Consider the following 22,540-nt stretch of genomic DNA (forward strand, 5'->3'; position numbering starts at 1 on the left):
CTTGCATCAATCGGTCAGCTGTTACAACCGAATGCTGCAGCGTCATACCTTGAAACTCAGTGGCTTCAAACAACAATGAATTATTCTCACTCACATATCTGAGGTTTGGTTAACCTCAGGTGGGCTTGGTTAGACTTGACTCTAAGCTTCAGGTTGGGTTCAGATCTGCTTCTTGTGTCTCATCCCTTGGACCAAGAGGCTAATCAGATCATGCTCCTCTCAGGATTATGGCATAAGTATGGAAAACAAGCCCTGCCGTGCAGCTGCAGTTCAACCTTGTACTTGTGTCATATCTGCTAATATCAGATTGGTCAAAGAAAGCCACATGTCTGAGTTCAAAGTCAAGGAAAAGGAAATTATATTCTTTCAATGGAGATGGTATGGGGAGGGATAAATAGTTTTGAACAATAACCTAGTCTACCAAGACCTCAAAGAATCTTCATAGCTATAATCTCATTTAATCCTTTTAATTTATAAAGCATGAGCAAGGGGACCAGCAGTGACATTCTATGAGGGTATCAGCAAGACTGAAAAGTTAAGAGATTTGACTGTACTTAAATACTTGAGCGAGCTCTTCTGACTCCCAGCCCAGCATTCTTTCCAGCATGCTGTCCCTTATGAACAGCTTTGCTAAAGGCACCACCATCAAGGACAAAGGCAAAAATTCAGACTATAGAAACTATTTTTTAAAAAAGATATATATGTACTCATAACTATCTTTTTCTGTTATAGCTTTTTGAGATATCTGTGCCTTTGACATCAGTACCTGAATTAGTGCCTGTTAAAGTTGCCAACCATACAGGTTGTAAGTGCTTGCCAACAGCTCCCCGCCATCCATACTCAATTATCAGAAGATCCATCCAGATCCCAGAAGAAGACCAGTAAGCTCTTCTTATGCTCCATTACATTTGTTCTTGCCTTTTCCAAAGCTGTGTGTGTGGAGAAAATCTCGCATTTGATGATTATTATAGAGTCATTGCTTTTTCTTCAAGTTCTTCATCTGTTGGCTTCTGACTCAGATCTACTCATGATAACTGTTTAGCCAGCATATTCTTTATTAGGTGTTTGAGCTTTATTGCAGTAGGACCAGAGAACTCAGTGGTTGTGAGTTCAGCATGCCTGCCTGTGGACACCTTTGTTCTTGCTATTCCTAGTCTAATGAAGTAGAAAACTCTGCTCCAGCCTCAATTTGGCCTGTGTCCTCGCCTCATTCCAGAACAAGCATTAAAATTGTGAGCTATTTGTATGTTACTGAATATAAAAATTGAAATTGAGAAAAAATCCCAGTAGTTTTGCAGGAGCAGTAAAACTATCAGTATCTGAGTTTTGCAACTTTCTAACCCTTCCTCTTAAGAATTTCCTTATTTTAAATAAAAATGACTTAAAATTCATTTAACTTTAGATTTTTCTTGAGAGTATTTTGTGATTCTTCATAAGACAAATTATTACACCCTGAAGTGTTCTGAAACTAAAGGTAAAAATCATTGTTTGGAAGAAAAATAATTTAATATAGAGAAATAAATGAAAGGCATATTATAAAAACTGTTTGAAAACATAAAGTAACTAAGTTGGGTACTTACTGTTTACATTAAGTCAAGTATTACCTGCCTTGTGTGAGTAGCAAATGAAAAGGTAAACTACTGATTATATTAGCTACCATCGAGACAAGAAAGCTCATAGAAAAGAACTATTTATTCTCAAGGGCTTCCGACTGCTGTCCTGGCCAAAGTTCTTATCTCCATTTTAAAGGTAAGACTTTGGAACTATGTTAGAGCAATATTTACCTTTGGCAAATAAACTCCACAGGCACCTTTATTTTGTACCAGTCTTCTTAGAAAGAACATAACTTTCCACAATTACCATTTCATTTCCAAAGGTTTCTAAATAGAATATTTGTAATCCCAGAATTAGTACCTAATAATGTACAGTTCATACATACAGACGAAGTTTCTTTAAAAATCTTAACTGTTTTCCCCATGGAAATTTAGTTGACATGTTTTTAATGTACCAAAGGTATGCTTACCCTTGAAAACTTTTAAATGTGGTTCATTTTTTTCTGTTCCTAGCTGTTCCCATTCCAAGAAACCCTGTCCCATTGACATGCTATGGGATAGCACCAAATGTAAATGTGTTTTACAGGAGGAGAATCCCCTCAGTGGAATGGAAGGTAATGTCAGCAGTAGTGAAATAAGAATAGTAACAATAAAAATAACCACAATAGCAACTAACATCTATTGAATGCTCACTTATGCACAGGCAGTGGTGAAGTCCTTTTATGTATACTAACTCAATCCTAACAACAAGTCCCTATGATATACTAGTATTATCCCTTTTTTACAATTATAAAATGGACATACCAAGATGTCTAGTAATGTGCTCAGGTCAAACAGCTGGGAGTGGTGGAAGCAGTCAGATTCCAGAGCTCTCTGTGCTTGAATTAGATAATCAGAGCCCACCAACACATCACTACGCTTTTTAATATTAAAGAAAAGCCCAAAGTGATTAGAGCATCCCAAAACATTTCATTTCAAAGGGGACGATAACCTTGGTCAAAAGCCACTTCCCAACTAAACACTGGTAAACCACAGTTTATTAAGATATCTGTACAAAAATCTCAGAGGAACATAAAATAATTTTGAACTCGGTTTTTTTTACCGTGTCATGTGAAAGCATGCCAAAAATTTGGAAAAAAAAAAAAACAGGGAATAAGAGGAAACTTTTTCTTAATCTTGGGGAAAGTAAAGCAAAACATAGCTACTGGGCTAACGGGAATAAGGAACAAAATAAGATAGGCCATCATTGCTCATAACCCATAATGCTCTGCTTATTCCCTGTTGGTTTTTTTTCCAAATTTTTGGCATGCTTTCACATGACACAGTAAAAAAAAAAACCGAGTTCAAAATTATTTTATGTTCCTGTGAGATTTTTGTACAGATATCTTAGTAAACTGTGGTTTACCAGTGTTTAGTTGGGAAGTGGCTTTTGACCAAGGTTATCGTCCCCTTTGAAATGAAATGTTTTGGGATATTCTAATCACTTTGGACTTTTCTTTAAGATTAAAGAGCAGAGTGATGTGTTGGTGGGCTCTGATTATCTAATTCAAGCACAGAGGGCTCTGGAATCTGACTGCTTCCACCACTCCCAGCTGTTTGACCTGAGCACTCCTCTGAGAATACAGAGGAGTTTTCGGGGAAACTCACCACCCACCGAGGCAGCCCAGCTACTCTTGCGCACACTGATTGCTAGTAAATGACTCTGAACTTCAATCTCTCCCAGTCTCTGGAACAACACTGGCCAATAGAAATATGATGAGAGCCACATCATATTTCTATTCTATTGCAACATTACGTTTTCTAACACTCGCATAGAAAAAAGTACAGGGTGCACGGTTGGTTCAGTTGTAGAATGCTCGCCTTCCATGCGGGAGACCCAGGTTCAATTTCTGGACCCTTTAAAAAAAAAGTACAAAGAAACAGGTAAAATTAACTTTACTAGATCATAATTTAATCCAGTATAACCAGAATAGCATCACCTCAACATGCAATCAATATAAAAATTATTAATGAAATGTTCTATGTTCTTTTGCTCTGAGTCTTTGAAATCCAGTGTGTATTTTACATTTATGGCACATCTCAGAACGCACCACATTTCAAATGCTCACTGGCCACATGTGGCCCGTAGCCACCACTTTGGACAGAAAAGCTCTGGTGTATCAACTCAATAGTGCAGGTTTTACCCCACAGTGCCATGCAAAAACAATAGAATTCTTTTTTCCATATGACTAATCTTTTAATATTGTTAGAAAGGTGTCATGGGAGCCAATGTTCATGGAGCTTAAACGTTGTTCTGGTCAGAGTTATCCTGGTATGCAGTCCCTGATGCAGATTTGCCTGTAGATTTTTTGGAAAATTGTCTCAGAGACATCACATGAAAGGTTGTGAGAGAGTTAGGACTGCACCCAGGCAGAGAGTGAACTCCCATGAAGTTGCAAAGAGGCCCAGCCAATCCCACTAGGAAATGAAACCTTCAGGGATGTCTCAAATGGATGCAGAGGAGCTAGGCCCGGTGGATCAGTCATTAGATATGGGGTGGCCCAAGGGAGGGGGCATGACCTTGGGTGAGGCAAGTTTTTTTCTTCAGAAGGTAATTCCTGTTGAGGGACTCAGCCAGTGAGCACGTGTGTTAGGGAGGAAGGAAGTAGTGGGGAAGGCAAGAGTGTACTGAGCAGGGGAAGAAATGAGCCCCAGGGCTGGGGTGAGAAAGCAAGTCCTGGGTAATGGAAGTTCAGCACAATGCAGATCAGGGGGAGGAAGCTAGGTAGATGTGAGAGAGGAAGCTGGAGAGGCTCCCAGGGGCAGAGCAGAAAGACGTAGGTTGGATGTTGTATTAGTTTTCGAATGCTTCTGGAATGCAATATACCAGAAATGGAACAGCTTTTAAAAAGGGACTTTAATAAATTGCAAGTTACAATTCTATGGTCATGAAAAATGTCCAAATTGAGGTACCAACAAGAGGTTACCTGCACTCAGGAAAAGCTGATACCATCCAGAACACTTCTGTCAGGTGGGCAGGCATGTGGCTGGCATCTGTTGGTCCCTTGCTCCTGGACTCCATTGCATTTGGTCTGTTTCCTGTGGTCTCTTCTCTAGACATCTGTGAGCCTTCACTTAGCTCCTTCAGGACACAACCCAGTCAGCTGGGAAGGCACGTGGCTGGCGTCTGCTGGTCCTTGTTCCCAGTTCATTGTTTCCAGCTTCTGCTGCAAGTAGTTTTCTCTCTAAGTATCTGTGGGCCTTCACTTAGTTCCTCTGGGACATAGTTCTGGGTTCAAGCTTGCTTAGCATCGCCTGGGAAGGCACATGGCGATGTCTGTTGGGCTCTGCCCATGTGTAGGCATCTGCTCTCTCTGTGGGCACTCCAAGCGTCTCCAAACATCCATGTCTCTTAAGTAACTGTTCTCCAAGCATCTGTATCACCTCTGTCTTTGTGGGCTCTGAACTTCCTCCAAAGTGTTTCCTCTTTTAAAGGATTACAGTAAACTAATCAAGACCTACCTTGAATGGGTGGAATAACATCTCCATCTAATCAAAAGGTCACACCCACAACCGGGCATGCCACATCTCTTTGGAGATAATCTGATCAAAAAGTTTCTACCCTACAACATTGAATCAGGATTAAAAGAAACAGCTTCCCCCACAAGACTGAGTCAGGATTAAAACATGGCTTTTCTGAGGTAAATAATATTTTCAAACCAGCACTAAGGGCAAAGGAAAACAGCCAACGAGTTCAAGTAGGAGAGTGACACTTCCAATTAGAATTTTTGTATAATCAACCCAGGGACTGTATAGACTAAGATGGGCTGGCATAGGACATGAGAGGAAGCAGGGACCTTTTGAGAAGCTGTTGCGATGATGAAAGTGAGAGGCACAGGTAGGCTGCATCATTAGAACTTTTAATTTTCATCTCCCATAATTTCATTAATGTGGGCCAGGTTTATAGTCACTTCTCCTGTGGTCCCATAAAACTGATGACGTAGATGGAGCTCACTGTTCACTAACATCTTTTTCATACATGTGGCCATTAAGCTACCTGCCTTTTCTCCAAAACCTTTTCTCTGAGTGAACGTATTTGGCTTAGTGAATCCAAGCACAATTTAATTTCATCTCATTAGATTCAGGTCATTGCTCTAACTGTTAAAAAGGCAAACAAACAGGTAAACAGTATGTGTATTAGCTGGCATTTCTCTGGAACGTTGAGTACCTCTATGACCCCTAATACCCGGAGCTAGAGTTCCGCAGCTCTGAAAGTCAGCATTGCTACATACAACAACTGTTAAAGTTACGGAAAAAGAGATCAGTCCTCAATTAGAGATAAAAACGAAGCCAATCTGGTTAGGATTAAGGTAAATCAGAATACAGGGCAAAGGATGATAGTGTATATATTCTAGAGCTTCACCTATTATATGAAAACAAAGGCAGAGAGGTTTATTGTGTCTAGAACCTAATTTACTGTAACACACAATTTAAATCAACGTGCCTGGATAGCTTACTTAAACAACGTAAACATATGGAACCCAAAATGGGAACGAGGCCTTGTAATTCTATATGACCTAATGTAATACCCAAATACATCCCACATTATGGTAGGTTGGTAATTAAAAAGTATTGGTAAAGTCCCTTGTGGGACTAGAGAAAAAATATTAAATTTTCCCATCAGGGAAACCGCTTGGTACTCTCTCAAACATTAGGGACTCCCAAGAAAATAGGCCAAGCCCGTGGTTTTGAGGCTTGCCTTTAGGAAATTTATTTCTACAACACAGAAGCTAAGCCTACCTATAATTATGCCTAAGAGTTGCTTTCAGGAAACTGTTGTTGCTAAGATGTGGCCCCTCTCTCTCTAAACCCAGCTCTGCAAGGAAAATTATTACCCTTCACTCTACATGGGACATTACGTCCAGGGTTGTGTCTCCCTGACAATGTGGGACATGACTCCCGGGGATGAGCCTGGCCCTGATACCATGGAATTGACAATGCCTTCCTGACCAAAAGGGGAAAAGAAATGTAATAAAAGAAGGTATCAGTGGCTAAGAGAGTTCAAATGGAGTCAAGAAGCTATTCTGGAAGCTACTCTTATGCAAACTTCAGCTAGATAGTGCTAATTGCCATGGTTTGCCAAACCCCAACCAACATCATTCCTGTTAACTATAAAGAATACCTAGGGCTCTAACTGTGACTCTAAAAATGTTTCATGCACTCAGTTTAGTTTTCTGAAACCTGTAATCTTCAGAGGGTTCCTAGGCCAGACAAGTCTTGAAACCCAGCGGTGCCAGCCTCTCCAAGAACAACAACTAATTCCATCCCCCTATCCTATATTGTCAATATCCCTTTGCAACATGAAAAAGTTACAATGGGTATAATCCAAATACCCATATAGATTAGGAGTAGGGTCAAAGGAGAAGGAGGAGTTATAATAGAGGAGATAGGATTTAACTGACGAATATGACTGCTGAATCACTATACTGATGTTTCTTTTGACCTCCGGTGTTTGGGAGCAGCTAGAAGGTAAAACCTGAAGTTGTGGAATGATAATCCATACCAAACTTTGAAATCTGTTCTGTAACTACTTGTTAAAATGTACACTGAAAATTATTGCTTTTTTATTTTTTTACTTTTTGTATATATGTTATATTTCACAAAAACAAGTTTTTTAGAAGGCAAGCAAACAAAAGAAGAAACTCAGGGCAGGGCCCTCCCTCTATTTTTTGAAGTATTCAACACATCACTTCCTTCCTCAAAACTGCCACAAATTTCAAAAATTTACTTTGAAAAGTTTCATCGGTTTATTGATAAAAATGTTAAATGGAACACGCCTGAGGACAAAACTCATTTGTATCTCATCATCAACCACCCTAAGGATTGGAACTCACTATGTCATTCTTCAGGGTATCACCCTGAGCTAGGTGTGGGCCCACCCAGTTTTCCTGCCTCCTATCTGCCTCTTAACTTGCCCATAAGTATGTGAGGACAGCTGCTGCCAATTATCTTGCCTGGAGTTTAGCAAACATCTGTGGACTGTGTTTCCCCAAACCACTATCCGAGAATGGAGCTGATCACACCTGGTCAATGCATTCCTCTTAAGAGCTTCTTAACTATCATTTAACAGTCTATTCATGTTTTGCCCCAGAGTGTTATGAGCCTTACAACACAAACCTTTTTCCTTTTTACAAAATTCAAGATGGCTTCTCCCCAGCTCTAGTCTTCTAGCACCCATTCCATATAATTCTTCAAAGATCCTCAACCACAGGGCAGTTAAAACTATGAGATTGAACAGTGTGAGATTGCCATTTTGATATGTCATTAATGGTCAGAAATTAACAAGAACGTGGTTTAACCCTGTGTCTTCGAATGCTCTGTGAAATTCTTCACAGTCTCCATGTATCAGCTTGCTTCGGTACCCTTTGATTACACCAGATATGCTGAATATTTATCGAGTGCCTGTTTTTTGCCACATCAGTGAGACCTGGTCCCTAATCTTCAGGAGATTTTTTACTTAATGGGGGAAACAAAAAATGCAATGCAATGCAAGAAAGGGCAAGATGGAAGTATGCACAGGGTCAGGGAACCTAGCTAAATTTGCAAAGGCTGGAAAAGATATTAGAAGGAAAAGTTGACTACCAGAGGGCATAGCGAAGGCAAAGGCTTGAGGGCAGAGAGGCCCTAGCATATCAGGGGAACAGAAAGTACTATAATTTGGTCTGGATGGAACATAGGATATACGTTGTGAGAGAGACAGAAGATGGGTCTAGCAGAGCCCAGTTCATGAAGGGTTTTACATGTCATGGTGGGGAAATTGGCTTTTATTGTAAAATACAGGAGAACCTTTTAAGATTTTTAAAGCAGTGGAGTGATGTGATTAGATTTGCATTTTTAAAAGGTCCTTTTGATAATATAGTATGGAGAACATGTCAGAGGGTAAAACACGTGGTGGCACAATGAATTACAGCCATCTGCATCTGCATGAGAAATACAAGCTTCTGACTAGATTGAGGCTGTGATGGGGTAGAGGTAGAAATGAGTGGACATGCTGATTTGACTCAATGTAGCAGGTGAGTCAAGAAAGATGGTGCCATTCACTAAACAAAGCAAACTGGGCGAGCAGCAGGTTTGTGGAGAGAGATCAACATGTATTTTCCTCCCAAATTGTCAAGAATGCTAAGGTGACATGGTTAGGTTCCCAAAGTTTCTGTCCCTTTCATTTTTTGCAATGTTCAGAATTGGACAATGGAATAACAGTTACCCAATTGTTCTGTCCACCTTCTAGAAGAAACTAAGCAAGTCAAAATTTCAGACCATCCTTTCTCAGCTCAGTGTATCTTCCAGCAGATGTCTGTATGATCCAAGTTCTTTATCACTGTTATGTCTTCTGTACTAGTGTTGTCCTCTGCAGGGAGGGAATGCAGCATCGTTTCCACCCTCACTCCAGAAGGCCTGAGGTATACTTCTAGTCCTCCAATAACTTCTGTTCCTCTCTCCTTTTATCTTCTCCTAAAAGCTGGACATGCCTCAACTCAACATCCTTAGACATCCTATATTTCATTACTAATATGTGGCTGTAGAAGGAAATTTTCATCACAAACTTAAGAACCCACAAGATTTTTGTGTTCACATTGTGAAATCATCGGAGCTGAATCGCCTTCACTCCGTGAAAAAAACGAGGGGTAAAAATCTAAAGAAAAGGAAACCAGGAGAATCCAAATTATTTTAGGATGAGGTAAAACACGAAGCCCCTCTTAGCACCCACGTTATCCATGCTGCAGCCACCCCCACCGATCCTTTTCGGTTTTTGTCTAGACCACTCTCGTCTCCAGGAACTCGCTCTCTGCGGGCCGCACAGGGTGTTTGATGAAGATCATTGCGAATGTGTCTGTAAAGCTCAGTGCCCCAGAGATCTCATCCAGCACCCAGAAAACTGCAGTTGCTTTGAGTGCAGAGAAAGTATGGAGAGCTGCTGTCAGAAGCAGAAGATATTTCACCCAGACACCTGCAGGTGAATGACCTTTTCTCTTTCGCCTTTACTTAGCTCGGTGACATTGAATGTCAATGCCATTTCGATTCCGGGAAATTCTTTATTAAGTCAGTTGTTTTCTCAGTTGCCAAGCCACTTTTTGGTCGTGAAACAGAGATTGGGCAACTAAGAACTAAGCAAGAGTTTATAAAGTGTTGATTAATTGTGAGAGCAAGAAAATCTGGCCTGTTATTGTTGGTTTATAGCTCTTAAGCAAACCAAATTGATGAGGTTTAATTAACAGTTATTTGGGGGGAGTTTCAGATCATCAAATCAGCAAACTCTTTGGTTCATGTGTGTGTGTGTGTGTGTATGGTGTACGGTTTAATTATTTATGTAAATTTTTTGATGAACGGGATGACACTGGATTTATATAGTGAGAAGATTATTGATGAATAGAACTCTTGGAGGTTACTGATTGGGATTGAACAGATTTTGAATCCATGTGTACTTTCTATTGACACTGATATATATTGATACTGACCTTTTATACATATCCAGAAAATTTAGTTTTTAAAAATTAATCAAACCAGAACAGAGTTATTCTTTTGAATGTAAACCTTGATTCTGAATGCTTATGCTTGTTAACTTTTGCAACAGCTGTGAGGACAGATGCCCCTTTCACACCAGAACATGTGCAAATGGAAAACCTGCGTGTGCAAAGCACTGCCGCTTTCCAAAGGAGAAAAGAGCTGCCCGTGGGCTCCAAAGTCAAGAAAATCCTTAATTCCGCTTTTGTTCCCAAGTTCCCCACCCCAGTCATTTTAAACAGCATGCTGCTTTGCCAAGTTGCTGTCACTGTTTTTTCCAGGTGTTAGAAAAACTCCCTTCTACATAGTACCAGGTTGAATCCAGACCAACCTTCCATTTAAATACCAGCTAAGGATTCCCTGGATCATTGACAGATGTCTTCTATTTGAAGATGCTTCTGCTCACCAAGGAATGGAGAGAAAGGAACCTGCATAACCCTTTTTTGGTGAACGAAAAAGGTTGCTACTCATGAGATAGCAGGTGCCGTGTGTTCGATTACTCAGAACCGATGAGGAAATTTGCATGGCCTCCGAGTCCTCTGCTAATTGCGAGTCTTTCTTGAATTATGGTTCTTTCTTAGACAGAATTTGGTTTATATGATCAGCACTGACTTTCTGATTACTGTCCAGCTTGTAGTTTTCAAGTTTACCAACTACTGTTTGATGATTCATATTTAAGTGTATTTAAAGAAAATAAACACCAATATTCAAGCAGTAGAATTTTGTTATTTAATATGTTTCCACTCTAAATTTTATGTTAAAGGAAAAAGTGCTTTTAAGCAAGAAAGGAATTCAGAAATGGAAGGAACAGGGAGAGACATGAGCACAATAAAACTAGATCTCAGTTTTAGAAAACCCAGGGAGTATCTCTCAGAAGATTTGGGATTCTAAACCAGGGCAAGCAAATGTAACCCAGGAATCAGCAGGGAGTCACTCTGTCCTTTGAGATGAAATTCAACTTGATATGACACCTAAGCCATGACCGAGGAGAGCCCACTGATGCCTTGACATCTTTGGATGTTTATGTTTCTTCTGGCCAACTCCAGCTCCAAGCTTCTGCTCTTGCTAAATTCTCTGTCTCATTTACATCTCAACACTTAGGGTAATGTGCTTCTCTCTGATCCGTGACTATGCAGGAAGGGAGGACAAACTTTCTTCCCTTGCTTTTCCCCCGAAGTACTCCTACAAATAATAAGTTGGAGCAGAGTTCACCAAAAGTTTAGTGTAACAGAATTTAGCAGCAAGGCAAATAACTTAAAAATTGATGTCTTCCCATAGCATCTTGCATATACACACATACATACATACACACACACGTGTATATATATACACATAGATATGTTACACATGTATAGGTTAGACATACCTATATATACATACACACATCTATAGATAAATGCACATTTGTGTGTGTGTATTATATATACTGACACACATACACAAAGATCTATTACAGCATTATCACACAGTTTTGTAAATACTTGTGTTCATGTTTATCACTCCCCTATATAGCAACCTCCCTAAGATTGGAAACTGTCTTGATGAAATTTGGGTAACCCAATTTTCTCAGGCCAGGCCATCCTGGAACAGTATAATCACAAGGTTAAAGACAGTGATGAACAAATAGAGAGAAAATAGTCTTGTTTCTCCCGAAGCCCCAGAGTAGAATTGTTGGATCCTGGCCCAGATCTCTGCCCTTCCTCTACCAGGATTCCTAGGAATTCTCCCTTCATTCTCTGAAGCTCTCTGAGGCCAGTGGCTCCAGGCTCCCCCCCATCCTTTCCTGGCCGTGGTTCTCAGTCCCTGCCCTGGGGATGTGGGCTGGCCTTCACCAGACCATGGGGTTCGTGGCCACTGTACTACCACTGTTGTTTCTCTTGTCATCACCGGTGATGACCCAGCCACACCTCTCGTCACTGTTCCTCTGCCTTTATAGTTACAGGGCTGTTGGGCCTTCTTTCTTCCAATTTTACTATTTGTGCATCAGGCTTCTGAAAGGGCTCACATGTAACTCAGTTCCTTAAACAGACTTAGCAGGTGACTTCTTGGCTTGTCCTTACATTCAGTTTCTACCACTCCCCTCTTTGCCATAGTATTTGATTCAAGTTCCCTTGAGAACTAAGACAGAAGATAACCCAAAGAACACACTATAGTTAAAATAGGCACTTTATTCATCCCTTGAGTGGTGAAAAAGGGAAGTCGAATCACTGACAAATAGAAAAGAGCTGAGTTTGAGGACAAGCTCTGCCACCTAATCACGTTATGAAGCCGAACAACTTCATAGTGCCTCAGTTTCCAGGCCTGTCAAATGTAGATGATAATCTCTTCTCCCTATATCACAGAGTTGTCAGTTTCATTTGAATTATCATAAGTAAAAAAAAAAGTTTGAAAAAAAGAAGTACTTTACAAATTAAAGGAATATTCCAAAGGAGAACAGTATGACTGTGACCAAATCCCAGAGGTTTGGATCCTGTCTGCATAGAGACAAGGAAGTCCTTGGCTGATACCACATCCTTTGATCTGTCCCCAAATCAATTCACCCCATATTTGGTCTCAACATGGTTCTGGCTTCCTAATTGTCATTTAGATGGAGGTATAATGGGTAATTCCCTAACTAGGCCAACTCTATATCTGAGTTTGAGCCTCTAAAACCCCTCAATGCTTCCTCCTCAACCGGTATTAACCAGAGATCTGGATTTGGATCCCTGAGACTGAGTCCGGATGGATTAGGGTTCAGGGGTGGAGGAGGGTAACTAACCTATTGCCTTATTAGAGTCTGTTGGTCACTGCACATAAGTATTTGTCATACTAATAACCCTGGAATGTGGGCTGACAATTGTCAACTGTTGCAAAATAAAAATATGCGAGAAGCCCCAAGAGCTTAGAACAAACACAACAAACGCCAGCAATGCATGATGTTCCCGATTATCTAAGCCACATTAAGAATGTATTAACATGACAGTGCAGATCATAAATCTGTGAATAAAGCAGTGTGGCAGGAGGCCCTTTAGAGATGGAAATACAGATTGGGCAGCATAATCTTCAGAGTTGAAGATTAAAATACTTTCTGAGATACTTGGTAAAGGAGATGGCACAAATAATCCATTTAAGGTTTGTATAAGTAGAGCAATATTTCAGTGAAAACTGTGAGCTTAACGGAGGGGACTACATTACCTCAAGAGCTGGACTTTGTCTCATTGACTCAATATTTTTAATTGCCTTGCTGAAACAAGGCCTCAAAAAATTGGTTTAAAGTTCAGAGTTGTTTCTCTCCATGGAAATCTTTAGTAAAAGGTGAAAGATATATATGATCTGAAGAGAAACCAGAGTATGTCTCATTGACTCCTTTTTTTCTTTTTTAACTTTTTTTTAGATTATGAAACATAACATACATACAAAAAAAAGCAATAAATTTCCAAGTACATTTTAACAAGTACTTATAGAACAGATTTTAAAGTTTGGTATGGGTTATAATTCCACAATTTTAAGTTTTTCTTCTAGCTCTTCCAAGACACTGGAGGCCAAAAGAAATAACAATATAATGATTCAGCACTCATACTCATTTGTCAAATAAGTTATATGCCTCCTCTTTTTTTCATTTTTTGTGAAAATAACATATAAACAAAAAAAAAAGCAATAAATTTCAAAGCACATCCCAAAAATTAGTTGTAGAACAGATTTCAGGAGTTTAGTATGGGTTACGATTCCATCATTTTAGGTTTTTACTTCTAGCTGCTCTAAGATACTGGAGACTAAAAGAAATATCAATATAATGATTCAGCAATCATATTTATTTGTTTGTTAAACCCTACCTTCGCTGTATAACTCTACCATCACTTTTGATCTTTCTCCCACTCTTTAGTGTATTTGGGATATGCCCATTCTAGATTTTTCATGTTGGAAGGGTCTGTCGATAATTTGGGATAGGGAGATGGAACTAGTTGATGTTCTGAAGAGACTGGCCCCTCTGCATTTCAGAACTTATCTAGTCCAGGGACCCATCTTGAGACTGTAGGTTTCTGGAAAGTTACCCTAGTACATAGAACCATTGTAGAATTTTATATAACACCCTAGGTGTTCTTTAGATTGGCAGGAATGGTTTTGGTTGGGGTTTGGCAAGTTATGATAGGTAACAATGTCTAACTGAAGCTTGTGTAAGAGTAGCCTCCAGAGTAGCCTCACAACTATCTCATTGACTCTTAACCCTCTGTGCAAGAACAATATTTTGCACATAGTAGGTGCCTAATAGATAACTGTTGAATGAATAATAAATTATTGCATGGATTTCATGACCAGTGAATGAAAATAATCTCTAAAAGGAGAGTCAAGAGTAATTTTTCATAGCTCATAGTTCAAACTCAGCTAAATTCTTTGCCCATCTGAATTATTCAGATGTTGCAACTCTAGAAAGGAATTTAATTAATTATCTATTCCCCAAATATTTATGGAGTGGAAGATATCCAAAAATATTCTGCCATTTGACCCTTGTAATAGCATAGTAAAATAAAAATTCTACCTTCTGTAACATTATCATTGCAATTATTCAAAAACAGGAGTTGGAAGCAATGGCCAAATTCGGACTACTGCCTTTTTCTGTAAATAAAGGTTTATTGGAACACAGCCACACTCATTTGTTGATGTGTCGTTTATGGATGCTTTTGTACTGTAACAGCACAGTTGAGTAGTTGCAACAGAAACCATATGGCCACAATCCCTAAAATGTTTACTTTCATCCTTTATAAAAAGAAGTTTGCCAACCCCCTGGTGTAAAAGATTCCTTACTTTATCAACTGTCATTAGTTCATAGTAAATAGAAAGCATTAGACTGTCTTCTGAGCCCCCACAGAAAAAAAAAAAAAACCCTGCTACCAGGCTTGGATGGGTTGTAGGAATCAGTTGGCCTCATCTAATTTTAATCATTGTGTAGCGTGCAACCCAATGAAGCTAAGGTGTACCCTTGATTTCAATTTCAGCTCTCAGTGGTTCAAACAAAATCATGCTTTTGTGCTCTCTTCCAAATGCCTTATAAAACAAGAGTAAAGAGAGATTGGAATAAAGAAAAGCTTAAACCCACAAGGGCAGGGTGAATGAGAAAGGTGACAAAGGCAACATTCTGAAGGCTGAAAGGCAGGTGAATGAGTTGCAAGTAACCTGGCAGACCTGAAAAAAAAATTTAAGCCAACAGTGTAGTAGAAAGCTGAGTCCCCAAAAGGCTCAGAAATTGGCAGTACCAAGTACCTCCGGAAGTGGGAATGAGAAGAGTGGGTGCTAACATAAGGTTCAATCCAGAATCCCTTTAAGAAATAATTTGTGGTGCAGCTGCTCTGGAAGGCAGTTTGGTGGTTCCCCAGGAAGTTAAATATAAAATTGCCAAATGACCTGGCAATCAGTAGGTATATACTCAGAAGAACTGAAAGCAGGGACATTTGCACACCGATATTTGTGGCGGCATTATTCACGACTGTCGATGGATAGAGGTGGTTGAAGTGTCCACCAACTGATGGGTGGATGGGCAAACTGTGGTGTATACTATGATGGAACATTGTGCAGCTGTAGGAAGGAATGAGGTCATGATACCTGCAACGATGTGGATGACCCTTGAGGATGTTATGTTGAGTAAAATAAGCCAGAAATCAAAGGGCAAATGTTGAATGGTCTCATTAAAATGAACTAATTATAATGAGCAGACTCTGGGAGTTAAATTCGAGAACATAGGTTATCAGGAGATAGAAAGAGTGTGGAGGTTGGGCAATGGATGCTTAAGGAGTACAGAATGTCTAATAAGGTAGATTTTAAAGGTTCAGAAATGGATAGCACAATACTGTGTGATGGTAACACAATATTGTAAGCCTAAGTAACAAATCTGAGTGTGCGTATGGTTGAAAGAAGAAAGCTAGGGTCATGTATGTCATGAAAAGGAAAGCTAGAGGATACAAACTGAGACTGTATAACTTAGCGAAGCCTAGAATGGATGACGATGGTGGCAAATTGTGCAAATATAAGAAAGTTCTTGTGTGAACTACAACAAACATGTCACTGTGACAAGGTGTTAATAATAGGGTGGTATATGGGAAAAAATACAGTTAATGAAAACTAAGGTCTATAGTTAACAGTAACACACTATTCTTTCATTAATTGTAACAAAGGCACTATACCAAAGTTAAATTGCAATTATAAGGGGATAAGAGGATTATGAAATATTTTTTCCCCTGGAAGAAATGAGAATATTCCCATATTGACTGTGGTGGTAAATGCATAACTTTGTGATTGTACCAAGAGCCATCAATTGTACACTCGAGATGGACTGTATGGTGTGTGAATAAAACGGTTTTTGGTTTGTTTTGTTTTTAAAGAAACAAACGGTTTGACCCCAGAACATCTCCTACATTCCCTGTGGTGGGGTGACCCTCCCTAGCCCAGGAAAGAGATGGGCTCTGGAAAGGGGGACAGCTGGGCACACAAGTGCAGGGTAATGAAATGAAAGCAGGGGGATCAGAGGAGCTTGTGCCTGCCAGACGCTAAGACCCTCAACCCTCTTCCCGCCGTGGGCAACCACAGCGCCGGCAGCCGAGATTTTACTTTAAAAGCGTTGCTCTGGGAAATCTAACCAGCCCAAGAGGAAAGACCTAAATGGGACAGAAATCAGCTGAGAGGGGGAATTATTAGTGAAACAGGCCAATCAGGTCAACAAGCTCCACACTTGTGCTCAAAGCTTCTGATCAATTCTTTTGTCCCTTAACTTTTAAGTCTGAGCAAGCAACCATTAATTTCCAGAAATCTGGGGTGGGGGTGGGGGAGGGGTGGACTCTAACATGAAAGACAGAGAATAATTCAAAAATAAAAACAGAAGCAATTTGGAGGAAGCAGACTAGTAGGCAAGGAGAAGACAATTTCAAATAAACCATCATTGATACCCTGGGGGAGGGGAAGCCGGGTCTGGAAGAAGGGAAGACAGTGCAAGCTGTAAAATGAAGATGCTACTAAAAAAGGACATATCAGAGAACATAAAGGAGCTCTTGGAAATTAAGAATTCAATAGAAAAAACTAGAAGATAAAGTTGGAATTTTGTAAGAAGTAGAACAAAAAAAAGAAAAGAAATTGAAAATAAAAGCAAAAAAGATAAGGTACAGGAGGTCCAATAACAGAATAATAGAAATTCCAGGAAATGCGAAGAGACAATGTAGAAGACATATTCATCAATTAAATAATTCGAGAAGATTTCTCAGTACAGAAGCACATGTTGGCAAATGAAAAGCTCTCTGAGTATCATATTTTCTAAGGATGAAAATATACCTACATAAAGACAGAAATTTATGAAATTTCAGGACACTGGTGACAAAAAGATGATTGTACAGTATAATCATCCCCAGACAAAAAAATTAAAATAATTACATACAGAGGTTCAGGAATCAGGATGATGTTAGATTTCTCAAAAGGAACAAATGAAAGCTAGAAGACTCAAGCAATGCTGCTACAGTTCTGAAGGAAATGAATTTCCATTCTACATTTGGTACCCAGACAAACTGTCAATAAAATTGAAAGTAGGTGTTTTGGCTCAACAATAAGAATTTATTGGCTCACTTTTAGAGTGTTGAAGGCTTGCTCTCTCCTGGGTCAGTATCTTCTGGCTGGTTGATAATCTCTGGGGTTCCTTAGCTTCTCCACCATATAGCAATGCACATGGCAGCCTCTTCTTTCTCTTCCAGGTTCCATTGACTTCCAGCTTCTGGCTACTCCCCATGGCTTCTCTCTCTCTGTGTGGCCTTCTCTAAAAAGCCTCCAGTAACAGGATTAAGATCCATCCTAAGTGAGTTGGTCCACCCTTAACTGAAGTAACCTCATCAGAAAGTCCTATTTACAGGATTAAGATTTAGAACATGTTTTTCTGGGATACAAAACTCCAAGCCACCATGGTAGAAAAAATACATTTTCAGAAATGCAAGGTCTCAGGAAATCCTCCCACCCTCCCATGTACTCTTGCTCAGAAAGTTACAGGATGATGATCTTCGAAAAGGGGAGTAAAACAAAAATGGGGAAGACATGAAACAAGTGATCTGGCACAGGAGAGATGAAGGGGAAGCTCAAGATGGGGGTGAAGGAGATCCCAAGTTGGCCTGGTGGGCACGATAGGTATAAAGGGCAACAAGTTCAGACTGGAGCACATCAAAAGACTCCTGAAGAGATTTCTCCAAGAAGAAACTGATAGAATGTCTAACGAGTGTGAACATATTAAGAAAAGATTTAGACAACTGGCAGGTGATCTTGGATTGAAGTAGGACACAGAAAATCAAGCAAGGGGGAAAAAAAGACAGAAAGACACTTGTGAACTCCAAAGAGGAACACAAGTTCCAGGATAGGAAAAGAAATGTAATCAAAATTTATAAAGCCTGGTTCAGATGCTAATAATATTTACATAGCCCCAGTAACACAACAGTTTCAATCCGACCAAATAACTAGCTATAGTAGGAAGATGGGGAAATGAGAAGGCGGAGGGTGTGTTGAGTAAGGGAGGAGAAAAAGGGCAATGTTTTCATCTTCCATAGGAAGAAACTAATAAATAATGCCCTGAACTAGCATATTATTTCATGGTATAAGGGAAAATAGCAAAGAGCAGCTAAAAGGGTTAGAGTTGCCTCTGATGAGAGGAACGGCAGGGCTTGGGCAGGAGATTCTTTTGAGTTTTTTTTAAACAAATATTTTCAAACAATTTGACTCTCTAAACTATCAGCATGTGTGACTTTGATAAAAAAAAAAAAGAAACCTAGTGATGGTAAAAGGCCAACAAAGTAAAAGAGATGATGGCATAAAGGGAAGCACGAAGACCATATAACCTTTATGCTTCCGCTTATGCTTTGTGTTTCGTGCATAGTCAGAGACAAAATACCAATCTGGAATGAACTATCAACTCAGCATGGTGATTCATGGATACTCATGAGCAGATTAAGTAGAGCTGTCTACTTGGCATGAGCTTTGCTTCTCGCCCTGGATTGGAAACAGTCCTCAGTGACTGCACAGAGCTTTGAAGTGGAAAAGACATTATTTCCTTGGTGGCAATGTGTTTATAAGATATGGTAGATATGTTTATGTTTTCCTAGAAGTAGTTTGAAAGAATATTTCTGAAGGAAAAAAAAAAGAAAATTGGAATTTTAACTTCGTAATAGCAATCAGAACATTCTTTGAAATTGTTTTGTCACAATGCAAATTTATTGTTAAAATGTTGTCAGTTCAATCTGGTTACTTTAAATTGATTTAGGAGTGATTGTGTAGTTCAAATTAAAAATGTGAATTGAACATAATCATTTATCTTCTCTCACTCCCCAAATCACAATTATGGCATGTTTTTATACAGCTTTAGAACAGCTCTAAAGGAACAAGAATCATAATAGCTTTGAATTAACTGACAGCAATATTGGATGCTAGAAGAAAAATTATTAGTGTCTTCAAAATATGGGTGAAAAGTATTTTCATCCTATAATTCTATACCCAGTAAATTATCAATAAAGTGTAAGATAGAATGAAGACAGTTTGAGACATGCAGGGATTCTGAAAATTTAGTCACCCTTTTAATAAGAAGTCACTTGAAGATGTGCCACTGCAAAACAATGGAGTCTACCTAGAAAAGGAAAGATAAAAGATTCAAGAGACAATGGATCCAAATCTGGGCAATAATAAAGGGAACTTCCAGTTGGCCACCTGGCACTCCTTTTTCATTCGAAGATTATCTGTATTAGTGAGGACACAAGCTTGGTCATGGATGACATAGATACCAAATAACTGGTTTAAATATAATAGATTTTGAAGGAGAAGCAAACATTATTAATATAAAGATCCAGGCTGGTCTGCTCTGTTGTCTCTGCTGTATGAAGTTGCCAGAGCTACAAACTCATTCTATTTTGTTGTTCTGCAATCCTTAGTATATTGCCCTCATTCAAATTGTCCCAGATGACTCATCACCATTTCCTATTTCAGGCAGATGAAAAAAAAGGAAAGAGGAAGGGAGAGTTTCCCCTTCCTTTAAGGGCATGCCCTAGGCTTAAATCCCTTTGCAAGATTTAGTCACATGATTACACCTAGTAGCAATGGAAGCTGGGAGATGTAGTCTTCATTCTAGGTAGCCATATGCCCACCTAAACATTCTATTACTAATGGAAGAAGAGGAGAATGTACATTGGTGGTGTTAGAAAGAATGCTGTACCTGAAAGAGAATAAGTGCTCACCCGATTGTGGAGAAGAAAACAATTTATTCACGATCTTACAAGAACAGGCACCCACCCAAAAAATGGTCTCCAGTGCGGCAAACAATAGAATGTCACAGGTATTTCTATACTAAGCTTAGCACGCAGGCCCCACCCCTGTTTCTCCGCTGATTGGATACTCCAGAAGTTGCAGCCTATCCAGATAGTCCAGCTAATTCAAATTTCCCACGGAAGTTTCCCGCTTTTGATTATGCTTTACATTTCAATGACCCTGGCCGTTATTTATTTAAACTTTGTTTCTACCTGTTGTATGCCAATTCTAGGCTTACATCAGAGGCGCTTTCCTTGCCTACCTGCAAAACCGGTTTGAGTTATCCTGCAGCCCTTTCCTGCACCATCTTGTGTGAAAGCTAAACTTCATTTTTTTACAGTGGACAACTTGAAGCCTCTTCCTCATGAACTTTTCTACTTTTGCCTTCCAGCTCTCCGTTTCAATCTTCAGAATTCTTAGTCAGAAGATTCCTTCTGCTTTTTGTTGTATCTTCCATTTTTCTTTATCTTCAGCATTATTCCGACATATAACTTTTAATGTTCAAAATCCTTTTAACAATCCCTTCCCTCAATCTTGCCACTCTCCTAACGCTATCAATTTATTTATTTATTTTTTACATTCAGAAATCTTAATACAACAGCTCACACTCATTGGTTCTTCTTCACTTACTATCTTCTTAATTCTTGGTAGTCTAGATTTTTCCAATTCTACTTCACTGAAACTGTTCTTTGAACCATCAGTGTTTTGGGTACTTAAATCAAGGTCCTTTGCCAGGTCTTCATCTCCAAGCAGTCTGGAACTCTTGACACTGTTAACACCTCTCCTTTATAACCCCCTGCTAACATGGCTTCTGTCTTACCCATCTTCTCCTCTCCTCTTTCCTCCCTGTCCACTCCTTCCTTGACCCATACATGTCTCTAACCACTAAAAATAGGTGTTTCTTGAGATTTTGTCCATGGCTTTCTTCTTCCCTGTATTCTCCCTGTGACTTTATCTGCCATCACAATGACAAATTTGTATCTCCTGGCTTGTTGTTTTTTTTTTTCTATTGACAAATTTTCATGCATATACAGTCCATACATGGTGTACAGTCAGTGTCTCACAATATCATCACATAGTTGTGTATTCATCACCATGATCATTTTTAGAACATTTGCATCAATCCAGAAAAAGAAATAAAAAGAGAAAAAACTCAAACATCCCATACCCCTTACCCCTCCCTCTCATTGACCATTCATATTTCAATCTACCCAATTTATTTTACCTCTTATCTTCCCTATTATTTATTTTTTATCCATATTATTTTTACTTATCTGTCCATACCCTGGATAAAAGGAGCATCAGACACAAGGTTTTCACAATCACACAGTCACACTGTAAAAGTTATATCATATGCAATCATCTTCAAGAATCAAGGCTACTGCAACACAGTTCAACAGTTTCAGGCACCCCTTGCTTGTTCTTAATACAAGATGAGCAGGCTAACTCCATCTGAATACAACAGTATACTCATTATGTCTAAAACTGAAGCCATCATATTTTCTCCCCAAGCTCCTCATTTTCTAGTGTTTCCAATCAGATAAACAGCATCATCATCTCCAAGTTATCCCAGTTTGAAACTTCAAAGGCATCTTTAACATCACCCTCTCTTTTGTTGCCCATATCTAATTAAGTCAACCCAGTTTACTGCCACCATATCCCCTTTATCAGCAGTCAATTCCTCTGTTTTTTCCATTGCTACTACAATAGATCAGATCCTCATTACCTTCTAGTCTAGAGGCATATTTCTCATGCTATAATGAGCACACTAATCACTCAGGATCTTGTTAAAATGCAGAATCTGATTCAGTAGGATGGAAGTAGGGCCTGGGAGTCCACATTTCTGACCAGCTCCCAGTTGCTGCATCTGCTTCTGATCTTCATACCACATTTTAATTGCATGGGGGACTCTGGACCACGAGAATAGCCTAATGGTCTCTTCTCTAGCAGCAGAGAGCTAATAGAGTAATCATCCTAAGACAAGGCATATATTTGTCTGTGAATTCTCATTCTTTAAAATGTTTTCATATTTTTCTATTATTTTAATTGCATCTAGAGTGAATTCATCTTCCATTGTTACATTTGTGAGTCTTCTTCCTATAAGATCTCCTCCCATGCTTTGGAATTTTGGTGTACAAACTAATCTTGAGTGGAAGGTT

The 22,540-nt window shown here is 39.3% G+C and overlaps 1 protein-coding gene and 1 non-coding gene across 4 annotated transcripts in view; one reads left to right on the forward strand and one right to left on the reverse strand.

The window, feature by feature from the left end:
• The window catches only part of VEGFD (vascular endothelial growth factor D), a 34,110-nt gene extending 23,274 nt beyond the window's left edge, over positions 1 to 10,836 (forward strand). For all 3 annotated transcript variants that reach the window (XM_077146364.1, XM_077146362.1, XM_077146363.1), the window contains exons 4-7: positions 733 to 881; positions 2,067 to 2,167; positions 9,351 to 9,546; positions 10,165 to 10,836. In XM_077146364.1, the coding sequence (XP_077002479.1) occupies positions 733 to 881; positions 2,067 to 2,167; positions 9,351 to 9,546; positions 10,165 to 10,291 (573 nt within the window). In that variant the 3' untranslated portion in view covers positions 10,292 to 10,836. The remainder of the gene's footprint in view (positions 1 to 732; positions 882 to 2,066; positions 2,168 to 9,350; positions 9,547 to 10,164) is intronic.
• Positions 10,837 to 13,310: 2,474 nt separating this feature from the next.
• Positions 13,311 to 13,426, reverse strand: LOC143672408 (U5 spliceosomal RNA). Its single transcript, XR_013169857.1, has one exon. It is a non-coding gene; the product is annotated as a U5 spliceosomal RNA (small nuclear RNA).
• Positions 13,427 to 22,540: the final 9,114 nt, after the last annotated feature.

The sequence above is a fragment of the Tamandua tetradactyla genome, chromosome X (genome assembly GCF_023851605.1).
Source record: "Tamandua tetradactyla isolate mTamTet1 chromosome X, mTamTet1.pri, whole genome shotgun sequence".
Classification (NCBI taxonomy): domain Eukaryota; kingdom Metazoa; phylum Chordata; class Mammalia; order Pilosa; family Myrmecophagidae; genus Tamandua; species Tamandua tetradactyla.